At 44.1% G+C, this 23,025-nt stretch overlaps 2 protein-coding genes across 6 annotated transcripts in view; both read left to right on the forward strand.

Annotated features, from left to right (window-relative positions):
* EP400 (E1A binding protein p400) overlaps positions 1 to 14,123 on the forward strand; it is a 134,693-nt gene extending 120,570 nt beyond the window's left edge. For 2 of the 4 annotated variants that reach the window (XM_072600780.1, XM_072600781.1), the window contains 6 exons: positions 2,852 to 3,064; positions 7,169 to 7,364; positions 8,113 to 8,237; positions 8,981 to 9,127; positions 9,454 to 9,531; positions 10,923 to 14,123. In XM_072600780.1, the coding sequence (XP_072456881.1) occupies positions 2,852 to 3,064; positions 7,169 to 7,364; positions 8,113 to 8,237; positions 8,981 to 9,127; positions 9,454 to 9,531; positions 10,923 to 11,189 (1,026 nt within the window). In that variant the 3' untranslated portion in view covers positions 11,190 to 14,123. The remainder of the gene's footprint in view (positions 1 to 2,851; positions 3,065 to 7,168; positions 7,365 to 8,112; positions 8,238 to 8,980; positions 9,128 to 9,453; positions 9,532 to 10,922) is intronic. The other 2 variants (XM_072600783.1, XM_072600782.1) reach the window with 1 other exon arrangement.
* Positions 14,124 to 15,877: 1,754 nt separating this feature from the next.
* LOC140499406 (E1A-binding protein p400-like) overlaps positions 15,878 to 23,025 on the forward strand; it is a 123,361-nt gene continuing 116,213 nt past the window's right edge. The window contains exon 1 of one of the 2 annotated variants that reach the window (XM_072600784.1): positions 15,878 to 15,949. The gene's annotated coding sequence lies outside the window, so the exon portion shown is untranslated. The remainder of the gene's footprint in view (positions 15,950 to 23,025) is intronic. The other variant, XM_072600785.1, reaches the window with a different exon arrangement.

Consider the following 23,025-nt stretch of genomic DNA (forward strand, 5'->3'; position numbering starts at 1 on the left):
ACCCTTCAATGGTTTTATTTCTTTTCCCTTTTCTTGGCATTTTCTCCAACCAGTGGCCTGACCTCTGAATGTTCTCCTCACACCCACCTCGCCTCCTGGTCCTCCCAGCCAGCGTTTGGGGACTGAGATTCAAATGCTGCTTCCCACCTTAGGATTTTTGGCGGGGGCAGGGCTGCTTTTCAGTGTGAGAATTAAGTTCAGGTGGTCAGGGGCAGGGCCGCCTCTCAGGCATAGTTCCCTCAGGGGGTTTATACACAGACCTTCCACAATGGATCCAGGCTCCCGCCCGCTTGGGGAGCCCCTGTCCGCAGCCGCGTCTCAGCCCCCACCTCCCGGGGGGGGCCCGAGCCTTGGGGGCACCCCACTCCCCTCTCAACCCGCCAAAGAGACTCTCTCACCCACCCCCGTCAGTCACCTGTTGGTGGGGGGGCCGTGCTGCCGCTGAAGATCCTGCCTCCGGAGCCCTCTCAGATCTGTGCCTCTCGGAGCCGTGGCCGCCGCTGCCGCAGGTCCAGGCTGGGCTCCGTGTCTGCAGCGCGATGGACCTTTTGCAAGAGGTTTGCAGGTCCCTCTGTGGGTGGGGGGACCTGCGTGGCCGCTGGAGATCCTGTCCCCGTAGCCCTCTCGGATCTCCTCCCCTCAGTGTCGCGGCCGCGGCAGGGCCGCACTCCGCTCCCCGTCCCGGCGCCCAGTCCGCGGCGCGAAGGACTCCCCGCGAGAGGTCCGTAGGTCTCTCCAGAGCAGAAATCTCCCTCGCTCCAATACTCCGTGGTCTCTGGGTGCAGAATTCGCCCTGGCTTGGTCCCTTCTAGCCGTTCTGTGGTTTGTGTGTTCAGAGCTATGTGTATGTGCGTCTTTCTACTTCGCCATCTTGGCTCCGCCCCCCCTGCTATAATTATTCTTGAATGTTATTTCAGAGTTTGATTTTTCTGAGCCAGAGCCCAGCTGATTTTAGATAGTTTTTTTCTCTTTAAAATTTTTTTTTTAGGTTTTATCAGAAGAGAATATACACATTCAGAACCATACGCCAGAGAAAGGTCATTAATTGTGAAGATAAAAGAGAAGCATCTGGTCCTAGCACTGCTAGGACTCTGCTAGGTCCTCAAGTGCAGCCATTTGAATCCAAATGTCCTAGAACAAATCCTCTTAATAAAGGATTTGTCCTGTAAAACTTGGACTCAGTCAAAAGGCCACACCCAAGTACCTAGAAGGCCACACGTGGCCTGAAGGCTGCAGGTTCCCCGACCCTGGGCAAGGCTTTGTAACTTTATCTTGAAATAATGTCCCTAAAATGAACTTAGACTAACCTGACTCTGGAGCAGAGTTCTTAATCCTTGTAGTCCCATGGACTCATTACCAACCAAGGAGTCATTCATTCAGTAAATGTGTATTAATTGCCTACCATGTGACCAGACAACATGCTAGGGATGCAAAAAGAGGCAAAAGACAGTTCTGTCTTCTTCCCTTCCTCCCTCTCTTCCTCGTTTCCATCCCCCTTCCCTCTCCCCAAGGAGCTTGAAATCTAATGGGGGAGACAGTATGCAAACAACTCGATACAGAATAAATCAGAATAATTAATACTAGAAAGACACTGGAATTAGGAGGGGCTGAGGAAGGCTTCCTTTAAAAAATGAGATTTTCATTGAGATTTAAAGAAAGCTAGTGGAGTAGGCAGAGATGGGGAGGCAGAGCATTCCAGAATTTGTTATATTAAATAGTTCTTCCTCCTGCAGACATAAGAACTTTTCAATTAAATAGCTCTTGAAATCATCTATTTTTACATCACTTACATTTCACAAGGTCTTTCCCCTTACCCTTCCTATGATATTTCTTATACTATATTTGTAACAAAGAATAAAAAAGCAGAAACAGAATAGTTCAGGAAAAAATGAACATTTCAGCCAAGGATGGCATTAAGCCGTGTTTCATACCCACAGCCCCTGACTTTCTGCTTTCTGGGGCTAAGGTTTGTCATTATCATCGCTCAGCCTTTAATGTGATTATTTTATTGTTGCATTTCTTTTGTAATTGTTTTTCTGCTTTGATAACTTCAGTTGGCATCATTTCATAGAAGTTTTTTCTACTTGTCTACATTTAGCATATCGTTTTTCTTATAGTAACACAATATTCTGTACTATCACTTGTTTAGCCATTCCCTAGTTGATGGGCATCTGCTTTGTTTCCAGTTCTTTGCAAATACAAAAAGTGCTGCTGTAGATACTTTGGTGTATATAGAGCCTTTTTTATCATTGACCTCCTTGAGGTGGTGAGATCTCAGAATCACACTATATGAATATATTTGTCACTTTCTTGGCATAGTTCCAAATTACACAATAATTGAACCACATCATAGCTCCATCAATAGTGGACAGGCTTAATAATAAAGAAAATGTAGTTTTTGATTTATTTAGTGAAACTGCAGTTCGTTTTTTGTGGACCTAGGAATACTTATTTCTTTTTGTTATGGACTTGCTAATTGATCAGAATCTGTTTTGTCATTTCATTATTTAAAGTTCAAAATCTGTTTTCATAAATGTAAAGTTCATGTTAATCCCAGACTGCTCTCAGTGTTGAGAGGCAGTACATCTCAGTCTGAATTACAAATCCCAGTATACCAATAAGTTCTCAAATCCTTATTACATATGGAAAGAAAGCACTTTAAAAACCATAAAGCAGAGAGTGTGTGTATGTGTGTGTATGTATGTAATAGATTAGTTATTATTAATGATTACATTCTCTTTAGGTAATTAAGACTTAATTTATGCATGGGGGCATATCAACTTGTTTACAGTTCTTAAGAGACTAAGTCTTAAACATTTTGCATAGTAATGGACAGTTTATTTGTTCTTAGGAACACCTGATCAAAATGCAGAAACAGAAGCTCCAGCTGCCTCCACAGTCAGGACCTCAGCAGCAGGCCCAGCCAGGGGCCCAGCCACAGGCTGCTCAAGTACAGGTACAGCAGCAGCCACAGCAGACGCCACAGCTGGCAGCAGTTGCAGCCCCAAGGCCCGGAGCTCTTCTCACAGGCACGACGGTAGCCAACCTCCAAGTTGCTCGTCTTGTAAGTTTTCATTTAATGTGATTCATGTTGGGGAGACCAGCACATAGAGCTGAGGCTTTGAAAGAACTGTCCAGAACATGTCTGACATAAGAAGAGCTGTAGGAGCAGATTAACCTCAGGGGGAGGGAGAGATGGGGATATGTGGTTTGGGAAGGTTTGATAGAAGTGCTGGGATTTGAGGCCCCCCCTTGATTTGATACTGAAGAGGTGATTCCTGCCTGCAGTGGAGGGGGTACGTGTGACGGAAGAATGGGAAGACCTCTGATGCCAGGCCTAGGTTTGGACGATAGCTAGTGGTGAAGCTGTGAAAGTTTGGAAAAAAAGAATCTAGACTCTGTTAGTTTTTCAGAGGCATTTTATTAATACATGATTTATTAATACATAAGCTTTTTTTCTTGGAAAAGTTTTACCGTTAGAATTCCCCTGCTAATTTTGGTATTGTTTTATCCCAGACAATTTCCAGTTTACATTTTCTAGTAAACTTGAAATAAATTATGAAATTCTGCATCAAAATAAAAGAAGTATATATAGTTTAAGTTTACGATTTTTGATTTACCAGACAAAACAATAGAAGCGTTAATATCGTCACAGCTTTTGGAAAAGTATCTTCCTGAAACCAACTGACTTACTCTTAATATTTCCTCTTGCAGTCTGGTCAGCTGTAAACAAAGAGTTTGGGACTGGCCCTATGATTTCATTGACATGAGAAATTCCTAGATGAGAAAACTGTCTGCCATTGTAGGTCAGCAGCTTCTCTGTAACCTGGAGCACTGCAGTGTTGGCTAGAGCCAGGAGAAGTTAAGTGGCTTGCTTAGAGTCACCCAGCCAGTGTATTCAGAGATGAGACTTGAATCTAAATCTTCCTTCAAGGCTAGAAAGACATTCTCATTTTTAGTTTGGTCATCATCATCAAAAGTCAAACACTTTCTAGTGACCTAGTCTTGGAATCTTAAGATTCCCTCCCTGAAATTGCTTTTCTTCTCTCCCCTCTGTTGTCCTATCTTTCCTCTCTTAGTCAGATTCATGTCTGTAGTGCTTCCACATCTTCTCCTCTTACTCATCCTTTGCAGGCTGGAAACCATAGCATTCTACTGAAATAGCTCTCTCCAAAGTTATGAATGATCTCTTAATCTCCAGATTGAGGGTCCTCTTGACATTTCTGCTGAATTTAACACAGTTGACCACCATCTCATCCACTCTGGGTTTTTGTGACATGACTGGTTTTTTTTCTGCTGGTTTTCCTTCCTGTCTGATTACTCCTTATTCTCTTTTGCTGACTTACCATTCATGTCAGGTCCCTGCATGTTGGGGTGACTGTCTTCTCTCTCTAGACACCCTCTCAAGTGACTTTATCAGTTCTTAAGAGTTCAGTTACTATCTCAGTATCTAGGTGACCCACAGACCTGCGTATCCAACCACAGTCCCATTTTCTCTCTTAAATTTCAGTTTTTTCAAACTGGATGTCCCAGAGACATCTCAAACTCAACATCTCTAAAATGGAACACATTCTCTTTCCCTTCCAGATCTACCCCTCTTCCAGACTTCTCTTTTGCTGAAAGGGCACCATTGTTTTTCCAGTGCTGGTGTTATCCGCAGCCCCTCCTCTCCCTCTCCCCTCCCCTAATCCATTCAGTTAGCAGGCCTTGCCATTTTTGCTTCTACATCTTTAATGTAAACTCTTCTTTCTGCTCACATAACTTGCACCCTTAGTCCAAGTCCTCATCACCTTCGGCCTGTACTGTTGTAATGACTTCCTAATTGTTGTTCTTGCTTCAGATCTCTCCCAGCTCTACTCTGTTGCAAACATCTGCCAAAGTGATTTTTAATAAGTGCAGCTCTTTCTCTGTCATTCCTTACTTTGTAAACTCCAGTGATTCCTAGTTGCTTCTGGGATAAAATATATGCTTCTCTGTTTGGCTTTTGAAGCTCTTTATGACCTGGTCCAGACCTTCCTCTTTAGCCTCATTATACCTTACTACTCTTTCTTCACTCAGTGGTCGAGTTAAACTGACCTTCTCTCTGTTCCTCTCAGAAGCACTCCATGCCCTCTTCTCTACTCGTGCTGTCTTAGCTCCCCTGCCTTGGAGATTTCCTCTTTTCCTTCAAAAGGCAGTTCAAGGACCACTTTCGTAAGAAATGTCTTTCCTGATGATTTCTCTCAATTCCTAGTGTCCTGCTCTCCTTTTGTGTTTATTCTCTCTGTGGGTATATATCATGGATAGTCTCATGTGAGCATATTTTCTCCTGCAATGCAAGTAAGGTCCGTTGAAAACAGAGAGTGTTTCATTCTTTGGATTTGCATCCCCAGGGTCGTAATACATTGGCTAGCACATAGTAGACCTATAGTAAGCTAACTGACTGACTGAGATACTGATTCAGGGAAACTGATTAGGTCAGATTTAAGGGAGGCCAAGAACTCAAGATACTAACATTATTATATCATTTCTTAGTTTTTACAGCGCCATGCATACCTTAAGTGTTCTGTGCTTTCACAAATGTTTTTGAGCAAGGGAGGAGGAGATGATGCAGTAGCAACTGTTTTTTAGGAATATTGATCTTTAAAAAAAAAAAGATTAAACTTAACAGAGATTCAGCAGGAATAATTAAAGCAGAAAATTTGATGTAAGAAGACCAGAAAGTAGATTATTACAGTGAGAGTTATTTGCAGTGAGAGTTAGAGGACCTAGATTTATAGTAGTGGCGGTAGGTACAGAAAGGAAGAGCTTTAGAGGAAAAATAATGGAAATCTTGGAGATTACAAATAAATGTAAAGGAGAAATGAATCCATCACCAGATTTTCAAACTTTTCTTATTAATCTCTTCCCTTTTGTACTTACTGCCACTACTGTAAAGGCTCTCTGACTCACATGCAGATTGTTGTAATAACTTACTTTGTTGTTTCCTTGTATGCGGATACTTTGTTCCAATTCATCTTGTTAATCACTTCCATCTTAATGTTTTTATGCCTGTTTCATTTTCCAAAACATAGCTCTGAAGATTTTATTTCTTAAGTCTTCAAAGTCTCACCACCGTCTGTTGATTAAGGTCCAAGATCCTTAACCTGGCATTCAGGATTACTTAAAAATTTTGAGCCTATGTGGCAATAATGGTGTAGATAAATTCTGATTCATGATTAATGTTGAAATGATCTTATTTTGCTATAATCGTTTTCATAGTTATGCAGGAAGCCAGGCTGTTTGGTGGGATATGATAAGGAAGTTAGACTTTTCCTGTATGGTTTTCTGTCACTTGTACTTTCTGACTGGTTGACTGTTGGGGTGTAAGCTCAGTTTTCACGTGGACAGTCTCAGGCAGGTAAAAGTGAGGACTTCTAAACCTCAGAGTTCTCATGAGGCCCCCCCAGGGAACAGTTGGGGATTGAGGCGTGAAACATGGGCTATCTTGTGTATTTCCACCTCTTCTCAGTGGGAAACTTGCTGGGGAGAGCATCCCACCCTTGAGATTGGTCCGTAGTCTGAGCACACCTGTTGTTAATTAGCCAGGGGCTGAGAGCACGCACAGTATTCACGTGCAAACTCTGCGGCGGGAGAGCTTAAGTAGGGACAGGAAAGCCTGAAGGCTCTCTTCTTGCGGTAGGGTCCCCTCTGGGGGCTCTTCTTGCTGCGGGGCCCTTAGAGGGAAGAGGGTCCCTCCCCTCTTCCGCTCCCATCCTCTTGCTGTATGATCCTTGCCCCTTGGGAGGAGGAGGGTTCCTCTCTCCTGAGGAAGAATTTCACCCTGCATGTGAATACCGTGCGTGCTCTCAGCCTCTAGCTATTTAACAACAGGTGTGCTCAGACCACGGACCAATCTCAAGGGTGGGATGCTCTCCCCAGCAAGTTTCCCACTGAGAAGAGGTGGAAATGCATGAGATAGCCTGTGTTTCACGCCTCAATCCCCAGCTGTTCCCTGGGGGGCCTCGTAGGAACTCTGAGGTTTAGAAGTCCTTACTTTCACCTGCCCAAGACTGTCCACGTGAAAACTGAGTTTACACCCCAACAGTTGACATTAGCCATAAAAGATACACAGCATAGTTTCTTGATGTGATGAATGTTAGAGAATTCTGAGTTTTTCCTAAGTAACTTATTATTTCTTATTGTTTAGACCCGTGTTCCTACTTCTCAGTTACAAGCTCAAGGGCAAATCCAGGCTCAGACAACTCAGACTGCTCAAGTGGCTCTGGCAAAGCCGCCCGTTGTGTCTGTGCCAGCAGCTGTTGTATCATCAGCTGGGGTCACAACCCTTCCTATGAATGTTGCTGGGATTAGTGTTGCGATTGGACAGCCACAGAAAACAGCAGGTATTTCTCTGGGAATTCTCCCAACAGTAATTTTTGGGAAGTAATCACTTCTCCAGTTTTCACTCAGTTGTTTTTGTTATTGAGAGTAGTTACCAAGTTTGTAGGATATTGAAAAAAATATTTTTATTGGTTGTATTGTGTCAATGTGAAGTTTTGAAATTTTAGTGAGTATAATTATTCATAATGATCTCATTTGAGAGGCAACATCGCATAATGGATAGAGGGATAGGTCTTGGAGTCGTTGTCTGCCAAAAGGCAGGACCTGGGTTCAGGTCCTACCTCTTGACACATACTAGCTGTGTGATCCTGGGTAAGTCACTTAACCTCTTTATACTTCAGGCAACTCCCTAAGACTTAAGTTATAGATGAATTAGTGATCCACATTGGTAGAAAGTATTTCCACATGTGGAGTTCCCTTCACTGATGAAATAACAGGTCTAAACCAGGACCTACAAAAAAGTGTTGGTCCAGCAATCAGATAATTGGACACAAGAAGACTGGAACTTCCAGGTTTCAAGTTATTTTTTAAATGTAACGAAAAATGTTAGGGACATATTTTGAACTTAGTTTCCTTATGGTAGCTTTGTAAATCTCTATCAAAAAGATTAACCCTCAATACAGGTGTAGATCTGTGCTAGCATCCACAGGCTTTTTGTTGCATAGTGTCTATTAAGTGACCCAACAAGTGGAGATACGTTCATCAGGTTGGTCTGAGATTCATCTTAACAGAGTGTTTGGTGATTTGCAGGGCAAACTGTGGTGGCACAACCTGTGCATGTCCAACAGCTTCTGAAGCTCAAGCAGCAAGCAGTTCAGCAGCAGAAAGCCATCCAGCCCCAGGTGGCTCAGGGTCAGACTCCTGCACCACAGAAGGTATTTTGACATATTAGGCTTAGTGTCCTTTGATGTTCATCTAGAGCAACACTTCTTAAACTGCATTTCTGAGGCATTTCTGGCAGCATCATTGTGTTGCATCACGCAGCTTCATGGCAGCCTTGGTTTGGGACACAAAGCGCATGCACTTTGCACTGCACATGCCATCTGGCCACAAAATGCCAAGGAATGCTGCTGAAACGCAAAAGGGTCACAAGTGGAAAAAGGTTAAGAAACCCTGATCTGGAGAGCACCAGTTCTTTTCTCCTTTTTATCCTTATCCTTAATCATAGGGTTCATACCTAGGGCTACAACCAAGTGAGGTTATTTTGAGTGTCATTCACATAGACTATACATTTAGTGGCTACTCCCCGAAATTTAAAAAAAAAAAATTTCTTTTATTTTTTCAAAAAGCTTTTCCAGGTCTGAAAAGTCTTTACATATAGATCAGACAGGCAGTAGGCTACCTGTGATCTTTCAAGTATCAGCCAAGCTATGCTGGGGGTGGGGCGGGGCTCATCACTAGGTGAAATAAATGTTAATGAATTTTTTTTGTGATCGGAGATGGTGGAAAGAATTACTTACATTGATGAAGTCATAGATACTTGAAATGAGAAGTAATCTAAAAATGATATTCCCTTCAAAGTTAATTTTTAATTTAAATTGGCTGGTCACTGTAGCTGGTAAGTTTTTTTAAATCAGAACTTAATTAGCATCATTTAGAATCATGTCTTTCTTCCTAGATAACTGCACAACAGATAACTGCCCAAGGCCAACAACAGAAAGTAACCTATGCCACCCAGCCAGCCATTAAAACCCAGTTTCTTACTACACCCATTTCCCAGGCTCAGAAATTAGCAGGGACCCAGCAAGTGCAGACCCAGATACAAGTGAGTATTTATTAGCAGGCTTGGTGCAGTGGTTAATCTGTATCTGTTTTCCTGTTAACTGTATGTGAGTCTCCAAAGCAGTCATTTTGGATATATGTACAATCTGCAAAAATGGGAAGTTTGTAATAGAGTTCTTTTCAACTTTAGGTTATAGTGGAATAATCAACAGTTGGTAAGGATTCACATTGCAAGGAAATCTTATAAATTAGACTTTGGTGGGAGTAATCATATTTGTGCAAAAATAATGCAGGATGAAGGAAAGGATACTGGTTAGTGGATACAATGTACCTGAATTTCTTGTAATCAGATTTTTTTTTTTGTTGAAGGTTGCAAAGCTTCCTCAAGTAGTCCAACAGCAAACAGCTGTGGCCAGTATTCAGCAGGTGGCCTCTGCTTCTCAGCAGGTAAGATTGGAAAACAGCTTGATAATATTAAGAACACATGGCATTTTTTGGTGTGTATGTACCGTTAGACTTACTTTCAGTCCTTTTTATGAAGTCCAGAATAATCTTTGTTCTGTTACATGGTCATCTTTTTTTGGCTCCTCATGAAAATGGAGTTTTAACCAAAAAAAGAGTCCATGTTTTCTGTACTCAGTTAGCTCGTTGACCTCACCAGTGTGGGTATTCTCTCCAGGGATGCAGATTGCCACCCATTTGTGCCTGCTCATCCTGTTCACTCAGTGAGCAGATAGCCTTCCTCCTTTCCTCTTGATGTGGCCAGGATGCCAGTGGAGCATACAGGTTGCCCCTTGGTTATCCTTCTCCCCCATCACAGGAGTGGCCCAGTTTCTTTCTTACACATACGTTTCTTTGATGACATCCTTTCCACCATTTCTCCATCATGGCTTCCATGTGCTCTGTTGCAGGCTGCTCGCCCCTGCTGGGGCCTTCCATTGCCTTTGGGGTGAACCTCAACTCCGTGACTGACAGCTGTGCCACAGTATCTATTTACAAAACAATCTCTGACAAAAATTGTCATACCGCTCTTATGATTAAGTCCTAGCACAGACGCAGGCAAGCAAAAGCATCTTAAACTTTGCAGAAGTAGACCATGTGTTCATTTCCTGGATGAGGTCTTTCTTCATCTTTTCTCAAGGACATAAAGTCTTGACAATATGTATTCTTTTATTTTACTGTAGTGTTATAGAATGGCAGTTATAGCCATTCAGACTACCTGGGGATTATATAAAATCAGGGATTTTGTTTTTTCCTCATTTACATATCGCTGGAAGCTGAAGGCCTCACTTTAAATGAATTCATTAACAAAAATTTATTAATCATCTACTATGTGCAAGACCCTGTACTAGGTTCTAGAGATTTAAAGACAAAATTGGAAGACTCCCTGCCCCTAAGGAACTAATGTCTTACTGGAGAAGGGGGTGGAGGAAATAGAAAACATGTACAGCTTTAATTTGTCAATTTTATGGTTTCATCAATTCATACATGGAGCAGCCAGGGTGGCACAGTCTAAAGGACATAGGGTTGGAAGTCACTGGACCTTGGGAAGACATTCCCAGCCCTGCCACTTCCTCCCTGTGTAGCCTTAGACAAGACTTTCCCCACTCTGGGACTCAGTTTCCTCATATGCACCATGAAGGGGTTGGACTGCTGAAGGGATGCCTGAGGCTCCCTTTCACCTCTACATCTAGGAACTAAGAGTTTTCAAAGAAGCTCCTCATTTAGTTCTCTCTCCCAGAGGCCCTAGCCACACCCTTTTTTTGTTTCTGTTGTAGCATTTTCATAACATATGTGAGATTTTTCAGTTAGCTTGTCTTTTCTTTTCTCTGGGCTAGGCGTCACCACAGACCGTGACACTCTCTCAAGCAACAACTGCAGGTCAGCAGGTCCAAATGATCCCTGCAGTGACTGCAACAGCTCAGGTGGTTCAGCAGAAACTCCTCCAACAGCAGGTGGTGACAACAGCCTCCACGCAGCTTCAGGCCCCAGGTGTACCCAACCCCGCCCAGGGGCCAGCCAGCTCTGATGGCCAGAGTCAGCAGGCTAAGTTACAGATGAGAATGTCGACTGTCAGGTTAAAGACAGCTAACAAGCCTAGTTGAGCCAAGCATGGGAAAAGCGGGGATCTTTGTTTTCTTTGGTCAAGCTCCAGCTGCAAAATAGGCACACCCTTTCTATTTCCTGGTCTTAAGGCAGACAACCACTGTCTTCATAGAGGACATTTTATTTATTTCTGAACCTTGGAAACATTCTCACACCAAAACACACGACCTTTGGAAAATTCTTGTCAAAACCAAGTAGTGTAATTATTTTATTAAAGTGTATCCTTCTCTTACAGAAAAGTGATCCTTCCTGAAAGCCTCTCTGTACTGTATAACTAATGGAAACAGTGACCATGGTGATCAGTACTTTCCTTCTTCATTCATGGCAGTGTTTTCTCCAGAGCACTAGTACTGGGTTTTGATAGCCACTTAGTAGAATTCCTTTGTAGTAATACAACATTTTGCACATTACATTTGTGCTAATTGGTTTGTGCAGTGAGTCATAAAATGGAAAGTCTTTTTAAAACTTAAAAAAAATTCTAGATAAAGACTTTAACTTAATTCTTTCACCTTATCCAGAAAAGACAAACCATGGTCCTTTTAGTAGAGGGAACAGCTAGAGTCAGTCACCTATAATTGAGTTTTCATTCCAAAGAGTAGCCATTGTGTTCTGTGCTTTCTAAAAGTGATTTGTTTTCATACTTTTAAAGGAAATGTTTGGTAATGCTATTCATCTAAGCACATTCTAGGTGCATTCCCTGTATTTTGTCTATTGGCTTGTTTTAACATGCATTGGGCTGCTTCAGATTGTTGGGACTCTGATGTCTTGGACTAGTTAGAGATAAAGTGCCACAGAAGCGTCATAGGCACCACCTGTTTTATTGCTGTATAATCTATGGTGACCTTAGTCTCAATGTACGTAGAGTGAGAGTAAGACGGAGATACAAGAGTAGGGAAGGCAAGAACATTCTGAGGTCCAAGCTTCGGGGGAGCTGAGAAACATTATATATACATATATCTATATGTATGTAGATGGAGCATCTGAGGGTCCAGAAATAGACCAAGTGATCTATGTATTGTAAATGTGTACAAATTTTTAATACATTGAAAAAAATATGCTAGTCTTATCAAGCAGGATGTTCTGGGTAGTCACTGCATTTTCGCTTTCCAGGGTCTCTACTTGAGCAAATCTTGGTTCAGCCTAGTAAAGGTGAGAACCGTAACCATCTACTATTTGTGGAGCTGTATGATATTGAAGGAGAAAAAGGGAAGATTCCTGTTGCAGGTTTTTCTGTTGATGTTGTTTGTTTTAAATAAGGGAAGGCAGTGGATGGAATGTTAAGTGGCAATGCTGGTTGATGATGGCATCTTACGTACATTATCTTTTGCCATATTTTTAGTATGCAAAAGGAAAAAGCCTAAATAGTACCTTTTCTCCATGGGTATATTTTGCTCATTTATGTCCAGGGAAGGGTAAGGCTATACTGGGTTTTTTTTCTTTAACAAATGCCAGTTATGTCTTATAGCATTCAAAACAAAACTTTTACTGAAAAATCTATTTTTCCTGTGTAAATACAGTGTTTTTCCTTTAAGTTTCCTTGTTTTAAGTAAATTTGTCAAAGAAGTTCATCCACTTTGTAATTTTAAAAAACTAGCATCCTGCAGGTTTATTTGGACTTAAACACTTTGCTAGCTCTAAGTAAATAGGTAGAAAGATAGTAAAGATAATATGTTTAAGGATCATAAAACTGAAGTTGTTTGAAAAAGAATGGAGTACTAAAACAACTCACTACTTTTATGAGATTTCATAATTTGTTAAAAGTTTTGATTTTCAAGTGAATTGTTCACATAGAAATACTTAAAAGTGAAAACATCACATGTGCATGCTGCTTTTCAGTATGACAGTTTCACATATTACAAATATTCTAAACTTGCAGAATTAAAATGTATAGGAATTCTCCAAACCTATTTCCATTTGCCCACCTTGATAGTTTTTCTTTAGATCTTCAGAGTGAACCTTTTAAAATGATGATAGAATTTGAATGCATTTATTTTAGAAATGCTCAAGAATTCTCAAAAGGTAATTAATTAATTGTTTAAATAAAAACCCCCTGTAATCCTATAGCAGTCTGGGTAGACAACTTAGAGCCAACTGCAGAAAAAAGTTTTAAAAGTTTAAATACTGGTGTTTTTATAATTGCTGTATGTAATTCTTGTCCCTGTCACTAATGGTGAAAAGGAATCTAGTCTCCATATTCTTGGCAAGGAGATTTTAGTTAAACTTCAGTAATCCTAATAATACATAAATTGAATTGATGAGCTCAATGGACTACACCAAGAGTGTACATATTTAAGACTACAGCATTTAAAAGGTTACTCTTGCCTAAGTAGTGTTCCACACAGTCGTTTGAGCGCTGGCACTTCATCCCCAGTGTTCCATAGCTTCAGGTTCGAAAGGCCAAGCTTTCTGTTTTTAAGAAGATAATGAAGTTTGGTTCAGCGAAGTTGTCTAGGAAGTTTCAGACTAGTACTGTTAGCAAAATTCTGTATTACCATGCAAATCAGGCTTCTCTTATTGCGCTATAATGATTCAAGGGTGTATTTATTCAGGAACACAGCAGCAAAACTGCTGTGAGAGCTTACTTTGGCCACCATTGAAACCAGCTACCCAGTTATTCTCTAAGAGATATTGTTTTCATTCAGGTCAGATAGTGTTGTAAAACGTTCAGTGGGGAAGCACATTGCCTGCGTCCAAGTGCTGTTCAGATGTTGTGCCTCAAGGGGGAACGGTTTTTCTTTTAATAAATAAAAATGCTGGCTTAAAAAACAAACAACACTGTAACCCGGATAGCTGTTGTGTTTTAAAACATACAGGAACAAGTTGAAATTGTAAATACTTTGTAAACATAAACATTTGTACTTGAATAGTAGGATTTTAAAGAGCACTGACATCCTACCAGATAAAAGGTATAATAAAGTGTCCTTTTTTATAAATCTTTGTTTTGTTTTTCCTAGCACAGTATTTTAGTGATAATAAAACACTAAGTCTTCATTATTTGTCTGCAAAATAAGCTGCCTTCTCACATGATTTAGACAGAGGGTCAGTCTTCTCTTGTTGCAAATTCATGCTCCTGGGTCTAGAGGGGAAGAACTGGAGATTTTTTTCTGTAAATGCTCTTGGTGACAAGGAGAGGAGAAGTCTGTCAGGGTGTCAGGCAGCACTTTGGTTTAGAAAGCTGAGTCTTGTGCTGAAAGCTTGGGGCAGTCCTTCTGAACTGGGGAATGGGAGGCGCCGGTTTATTTTCAGTGGTAATGGTTCATTTAATTGTGTGGCCTGGTGGTAAATCACCTTCTCAGCTTGGTCATCTCATCATGGGGATAGTGTATGTTTATATGGAGCCCAGTGCCATCCTCATTGCCAGCCATCACCACCACCACCATCATCTTCATCATCTCGTCACCCTCATGGCAGCTGACATTCACACTTGGACACGCACGGTCCCATGTGAGAGCCCCCCTCGCAGTCCTACGCCCGTAGCCTGGTTAACTAGCAGAGGAAAGGCACCGGGGCCACCGAGGCAAACCAGGAGTCCTAGACTCGGGAAGCTCACATTCTGCTGGGTGGGGCAGGGGCAGAAGGGACCACGGGGTCACAGACTCAGCCAGTTCACCCAGGGTACACCCTCTTGCAGATGGGTTAACTGAGGCAACACTGACACACACGGCTGGGTCAACAGTCATCGGAAAGGGGAGCGCCAGGAAGGCCGGGGCGAGGAGGGAGGGCATTCTGGGCCGGCAGGGCAGCCACCCCGGGCCTGCGTCCCGTGCCAGGGTTTGGAGGGGAGGGCTAGACAGCCCCCTTCCGAAGGCTGGTCCTGTTCCAGCTTGGCTGGACGAGGACGTGCAGGAAGGGGCGCCGGGATCCAGGGCCAGGCTGGCAAGGCTCGGTCTTGTAGTTGTTTCTCGGTTTCCGGACGCCTTCGTCGTTCCCTCCGTCATTCCGTCCGAGGCCCCCGGCCCGGGCTGGGCGCTGACCACCGTGGGGGGGTGGCCTTCCCTCCTGGCTGGCCCGGGCGGCCCGCGCTCGTGCTGCTCCTCCGTCAGACTGTGAGCCCCTCGAGGGCAGGGCCGGCCTGTAGCTCGCTGTACCGTGCGCTGGGCGCTCAATAAAAGTGGGTGGTTGGAGCCGCGGGGCAGCCGCGGGGGAGCCGCGGGGCAGCCGCGGGACACCCCGGGACACCCGCGGGACACCCCGGGACACCCCGGGACACCCGCGGGGCTCCTGCACGACTCAAGGGCAGGCTCTCCACGCAGCAGACCAGGACGCCGGCCCGCAGACGTTGAGATCCCGCCGCGGGGCGGCTCCCCGCCCGCCTCCCGCGCCCTGCTCCCGCGCACCCCCTCCAGGGTGGGCAGGACGAGGCTCCCGGAGGCCGAGAGCTCCCGCGTGCGCTCCGAGCGCCGGCGGAGCCCTCCTCTTCTCCCTCCCCCGCCTCCATCCGACGCATGCGCCGTGGGATCTCCCTCGGCCCGGGCACATCCCGCCGCTGTCCGTCCGGGAGCTCGCTGCGCCTGCGCGGGGAGCTCCCGGTCCGGGCGCCCCGACCGCCGGCCCGCCGCGGGACAGCCGCCGCCTCGCCTCGCGCCCCGCCCGCGGGGCCGGGTCCTCCCCGGCGCAGCGCGTGCGCAGAGGCGCCGCAGGGCCGGGGGCGGGGGTGGGGGGTGGGGGTGGGGGTGGGGCGGTCATTGTGTTGGAGGCGAGGAGGAGGCGGAGGAGGAGGAGGCGCCGCCGCGCCCATGGATCTCCTGTCACGCCGCGGGTGAGTGGAGGGCCGGCAGGCGTGACCGCGGGCCAGCCCCTTCCCCTGCGGGCCTCCGCTTCCTCGGCTGCCCGAGGACTGGCTCGGGCCGGCCGCCCGGCTCGTGGCCCCCTCGAGGCCCGGGTGCCCACCTCCCCGCCTCGGGCCGGGCATTGCCTGGGGGGGAGCCCCGGGGAGAGGCCCGGGGGAAGCCCTGCCCACGTCGGGGCTGAGCACCAGCGGCCCGAGGGTGTCCCCACTCTGTGGAGAAGGAGGTTGAGGTGGAGAGGCCCCCCCCCCCCTTCCTTGGAGCCAGGCACGGTGGGAGGGAGGCCCTTGAGGCCCCGGGCCTGCCCCCGGTGCCCCCTCCACAGCCTGTGACTGACCGTGGCACCCAGGGAGTGAGATGGAGGACAGCTTAGGGTCAGAGTAACCCACAGGACAAGCAGAGGCCGAGCCCAGAGGCCCGAGTTAGGGATGGATGGACAGATGGACACAGCGATGATCAAGTGACTTAGGGATGGTACCAGGGTAAGAGACACCACCACCACCACCACCATCACCATCAACTTTTATGCTGCACTTTAAGGTTCACACAGTGATTCACATTTATATGAACTCATTGGATCAGGAGAGAGGTGGGTAGGGACAGACCAGCTGTGATGAGACAACTAAGTGATGGGTGTGCAGACAAACTGACCAGTTGACAGAAAAGACAGGCTGACAGAAAGACTGATACACAGGACAGAGACACTTGACACTGAAACGGCAAAGGACCCCGTGCTAGACTTGCCAGGCACCTCTGTGAACTGATGGGCACCGTGTTTTCAGGCAGACAGGCCATGAGCACGTGGCTGGCCGTGGTAATAGACATAGGTTGTAATTGACCAACAAAGTGACAGAATTATGGGCTGATGGACTCAGTGACTGAATGAAGGATTGATGGTCACAGGGGGGCAGGTGAAGAGACTGGCAGACTGTGAAGGACCTAGGGACTGACTGATGGCAACCCTGGGACATCATGATAGGCAGGCTCATTGTTATCATGATAGATACAGGACATTGAGACATGGTGATAGGCTGATAAAGACGCACTCATTTTTATCATGATAGCTATAGAGCGTTGGGACATAAAGATAGTGATGACAGTGAGGGACAGGCTGATGGACCAACAGACATGGTGTTGGTTGTGGGATGACTGACGGTGATGACAGGAGGATGGAATAGCTCTACATGGTAACAGGCCTAGTGATAATGTGGCAAGAACAGGCAGCTGAATGGGCAAAATCACAGGCTGATAGTTGTCAGGAGCACAGGGACGCACTGATTAGCTGGAGGACCTCATGTGTCCAGAACTGTCACTCCATCCTCTCCTGTCAGGATTGTCATCCCCATTCCCTGTCCCTTTGCTCAAATCTGTTATGCTTATTTTCATCCTTTCTGACCAGAGTTTTCATCTCATCTCTAGTACCCCTGACCAAGAGCTGTCAGTACATTATTGTCCTTTCTGATTAGAGTTGTCACCTACATCCTTATTCCTTCTAACCAGAGTGGTCATTACATTCCTTTAGTTTCAGAGCTGTCACCCTCTCTGTTCCCAGAAGGTAACCCACCTTTAGTCTTTCTCTCATTCTAGGTCTGTTTCAGGTTGTATCTACTAACTAATATCTTTCCCCCAAGTCATACGTTCTCATCCCTCATCTTGGGACCTATCAAATCCCTGCCCCGAACTTAAAGCTCATTTCTCCAGTTCTCCAAGGTACAGGTTATGTATTGTGCCACTTCTTGGTCTATTCTAATAGCCCTCAGTGGAAGATTCCTTTTTTGTTTTTAGGGAACAAAGTGAAAGCAGTGTCCCCTAAGCTCAATTTAGCCCAGGTACAGGAAAGACTATTTATGCCTCTTAAAATATCTCAGAAAGCTTACTTCAGGAATAGTCAGAAGTGGACTAAACGTTGTTTCCTCCTGAGTATCCAGACAAATGGAAACAGATTAAGGAGCTCATGTGATCTTTTTCACAAAAAACTTCTGCAGAAATAGCCATCAGTGGTGGTAGAGGAGTCAAGGTTCATGTTACTTTATCAACGGAGACTGGTCCAGGAGTTAGGGAGCTCCCAGGTGAGTAAACACCCTCTACCAATCCATGTTGGCACCTTCTGAAAGCTGCCTAGAGAGCTGAGTTCAGTGACTTATTGCCCAGAGTCCCGTAACCAGTAGGTGTCAGGCAGGGCTGGAAACAGGTCTTCCTGGCTTCAGTCAACTCTGTCTCACTGTACCAGCTGCCTCTGACACTTCATCCTCCTTACTTGCAGGCATGTAATATGAGAACTTCAAAGGGTTTAAAAAAACCACTAGTGATAGTTTATAATACTGCCTGGGAACTAGGTAAATACTCCTTATGTGTAGATCAACTCAATTACAACTTGTAGGGATTAGAGGTTTAGAGCTAGAAGGGACCTGAAAGCCTATGGAATCCAACTCTCTTATTTTACTGAGGCCCAAGAGGTTAAGTTATTTGATTAAGGCCCCACAGATTTAATGCCAGTTGCCCAAGTGACAGAGACCTATTTTTAATCGGAGTCTTCAAGTTCACCATTCTCTTCACTATACCATGATCCTTCCTGTTAAATGGTTTGCCTAAGATTAAGTGGACAAGGCTATATTGGAGCAATCTTTGTCACCTTTCTACATAAACTTCCAGTCTCTTAACTCGTATTTATTAGGATCATCAAGAAGCCTTAGATATGTCAGAGGTTTTAAGATTCCCTGTACTATACCAAATATCAGATGGCACCCTGGGTATTATTAAACATCCATGTTTGTAATCCTTCACCAAGTGGCTAGGTGTCTTGCTTGTCATTTCACACAGTTTTAGAATAATTGCAGTGGATGCTTATAGTTGCCTAGCTTTTAAAATGTGTGGCAGAAATAAAGAAAGGCAGTGAAGCTTTAGTCATCTGTCCAGAGAGGAATGGAGAAAAAGGAACAATATTCCCTATTCTTAGAAGCTGTGCCTTTTTTAGGTACAGCCCTAGATCACATGAGTTGTTTTTAGCTGTCCCATCATCCTGATACCTCATGTAGAATCTGTGATCCACTCAAGCCCCTAGATCTTTTTCAAACACACTGCTTTTGAACTATACCGCTCATTTCTTGTACTAGTGAAGTTGATTTCTTGAATTTGCATAAGATAGCATTTGCCCTGTTAAATATCATCATATTGGATTATGCCCAGGGTTCTGGCCTTTTCAGATTCCTGACTTTGGCATCCAGTGTGTTAGTTACCTTTCTTAGTTTTGTTTCATCTGCATATTTAATAAGAATGCTGCCTCTGCCTTTCTCCAAGTCTTTAGTAAAAATGTTAAACAGTGAAAGGCCAAGCACAGTTCCCAGGGAGTGTTACCCTGAAGACCTCCTTCCAAGTTGACATGGAACCATCAATCAGTCAATCAAGAGGTGCTAGAAGTAAAAGAACAAAAATGAAACACATTTTGCTTTTTAGGAGATATTTCCCCCAGTAGAATATAAAGAATTTATATAAGTAAACAAAATATTTGCTAAGTGAATACAAAGTACTTTGGGGAGACTTTACCAGCTGGGAAGATCAGGAAAGACTTTAGGAGACGTCATTTTAGCTAAATTTTGAAGGAAGCCAGGAATTCTAAGAGGTGGACATGAAGCATTCTAGGCATAAGGGACGACCTCTGCCAAGAAATAGAATCAGGATGTAGAACACTGTGTCTGAGTCTGGCCATTCAGCCAGCTCCAGATCCACACAATTGTAATCTATTATCCAACTCACATCCCACCCCTCCCCATCACCCTTCCCCCATTCCAGGAATAGCATGAAGGACTTTTTATCAAATGCTTTTCTGAAGTCTAGGTAAACGACTTCTATTGCATCATCCTTCTCCACCAATTTATAAACCCTGTCAAAGAAGCAAATAACATTAATCTGGTATGACCTAGTCTTGGTTCTTCTTTTTGAATATGTGAAGACCCTTCTAAATATTCCTCTCTTCTGTTTTTAAAGAACTATTTTTATTCTACTCAGGTAACGTAACATGTATGCTGTGAATCAGATTCTGTACTTTGGGTTTATTTGATTGTCTCCCACAAAAAGGAGATCTAGTAGTATGGGTACAGCACGTTCTCCAGGTTTTACAGAGCCACCACTGGGATTGTTCATACACGTTTACTTCTTTTTCCTTTAAATTTATTTTTATCTTCAGTTGCACATTCTTACCCTCCCTCCACCCCTTCCCCAACCATTAAGAGAGCAAGAAATATATACTCATTATATGTATGCAGTCACACAAAACATTTTTGCATTAGCCATGTTCTGAATAAAGAAAAATAAAGAAAAGAAAAATGTTTCAGTTTGCACTTGGAGTCCATCAGTTCTCTGTCTGGAGGCAGATAGCGTTTTATATCATGAGTCCTTTGGAGTTACGGCGGATCGCTCACTGTACTGATGAAAGTGACTAAGTTTTTCACAGTTCATTGTCTTTACGATATTGTCATTATTGTGTAAATTGTTCTTCTCCTTCTGTTCACTTTACTTTGCATCAGTTCGTATGCCTTCCAGGTTTTTCTGAAACCATCCCCTTCACCATTTCATTACAGTAGCATTCTCTCACAATCATATGCCATAACTTGTTCAGCTATTCCCCCAACACGGGTACCCCTCAGTTTCCAGTTCTTTGCCTCCACTACAAAAAAAGCTGCAATAAATATTTTTGTATGTATAGGTCCTTTTCCTCTGCTTTCTTTGTATCCCTCTCTTTTCTAACTTAAACATCCCCAGTTTATTCAACCAGTCTTCATAAGGCATGCTTTCTAGTCCCCTCAGCATCCTGGCTGCCCTCCATTTGATAATATTTGTTTGGCAACACTCTTACTAATGTGAAGTGAATATAATTTATTCACCCCAGAGTGCAGTAAGACGATTCCGCCCCTCGTTCTGGACTCAGTGCCTCTCAGTGCAGCCCCAAGCAGCTTTTGACTGCCATGGCGTACCATTCCCTCACGCTGAGCTTGTAGTTCTTTAAAACCTCCAGACCTTGAACTGTTGTTTAGCTGGTAGGCATTTAAGCAGGGGAAAACCCCCAAACCTGTTAACATTATGGTTCCAGTAGTAATGGAATCATGACGATTATGGTGACATAAAGGCTGCGGTGCCTTTTCATCTCTGGCCTAGGCCTTGCAGTTCTCGTGGTTCATGTACTGTGGGGACCTTGGATGTGTCCTCTCCTTACCCAAGACATTAGACATACTTTTAACTGAGGAGGCCATTTGTGTCCCTCAGAGTCTTTAAAGATCCTCTGTATGCTCTCCTTCCTTGAGTCATTCATAGCTGACTCTCTGGCTTTGTTTTTGACAGTTCCCTAAGTGTCTACAAGAACATGACTATATACTTTGAGAGATAGGGAGAGAGAGAGAACTTCCATCACACTTTAGGAAGCAGAATTAATTTGCATTGTCCATTTATTGCTTCCAGTTTTGCTACTTGAGGTTAAGCAACACAAGTCTAATCCCTCCCTTTAATAACAGGATCCTAGATTGAGAGCTGGAAGTGACCTTAGAAGCCATCTAGTCCAGAGACCTTCATTTTACAAATGAGGAAACTGAGGTCCCAAGAGATTAACTCTTTGCACAAGGTAGCAAGTGTCAAAGGTAGGCCTTGAACCTGGGTCTTCTGACTCTAGGACTGGTTCTCTTTCTTCTGTATTACATGTCTCACTTGATGCTTTTATCAAGTAAAAAGAAAGCTTTCAAAAATCAGTAAAAATCTTATATTTTAAAAAACTTCATCTCGTACCTCAGTAAAAGCTTTTTGTTTTTAATTCATTTAGTGTGTAGGGCAGTGTCCGCTGAAGTCTCCTGAGGCCTTCTTTTGGCAGAAGGGTGTCATGAGGTTCTTGAAGGCTGTGGCAGTGGCACTTGTACAAGGTCTGGCAGGTCTCCCCAAACTAGAAGCTTCAAGAATAAGTCTGCCTGTGGCCTTGGGTCTGTTGTGCAAGGACTAGCCTAATGAGCCGGTTGGCTACAGCATGATGGATTTTTTTTCCAGAGTAACTTTTGAAAATCAGATTACACAGTTGTAGATGGATTGTTTATAGACATTGGGGGAGGAAATACCTATATCAAGGAGATGACCAATTCTTAAAATTAAAGCAGTATGGGGCAGTAGTGATTAGGAGTGATCAGAAGGCCCTGATTCTTCCTGTCTGATGCTTAAAATCTTGTTTCTAGATAGTCTGATTCCATAATTTCTAGGTTTTTCAATTCAGTTTTTCAGTTATGTTGAGTATGTGTATATATATATATATATATATTTATATAAATAAAATACGTGAAAGACACTGTGCCGAGGTTCTGTGGTGGCTATGAGACCATCATCCCTTGCATCAAGGAGTTTATAATTCAAATGGGTAAGTAAAACACAAGACAACAAGGAAATGTATGCTGTGTGCCAAATGAGTGGTTTAAATAATAAGCAATTTAGGTGTTCAGAGGAAGGAGACACCACTTTGGGCCATGTAATAACCAGGTAAGGTGGGTAACATGAGCAGGGCCTTGAAGGATAGAGAGAAAGGATTCCAATCAAGCAGTCAGTCAGCCAGCATTTCTTAAATATTTACTGTGTACCAGAAACTCTGCCAAGCAATGGGGATACAGAGAGAAGACAAAATGGCCCCTGCCCCTACATTCCCTTATGGGGAGACTACATACACATGTACATACAAGATAGAGACTAGCAGTTGAGGGAACCAAGAAACTTCATGCCAAAGGTGGCATTTGAACTGAATCTTGAAGGAAGTCAGGAGTTCTGGGAGGCAGAAATGAGGAAAAGGCAGGCGAGGGGGAGAGGAGGGTAGGTGGTGGGTGGGAAGGCAGGCAATAACCTGAGCAAAAGCACGAAGGCTCTAGTGGGCATTATGTTACATATACACATTCCAATGGCTCTGTGGCATCAGGGATCCAGAAGTTCCCTCCAAGGATGCAGATCCTAGCCCATCCTGTGTGACTCCAACAAAGGAGGGCCATGCAGTGTTACATCTGAATAAAATCTATAGTGTCACTTTTTCAGCCTC

This window comes from Notamacropus eugenii, chromosome 4 (genome assembly GCF_028372415.1).
Source record: "Notamacropus eugenii isolate mMacEug1 chromosome 4, mMacEug1.pri_v2, whole genome shotgun sequence".
Classification (NCBI taxonomy): Eukaryota; Metazoa; Chordata; class Mammalia; order Diprotodontia; family Macropodidae; genus Notamacropus; species Notamacropus eugenii.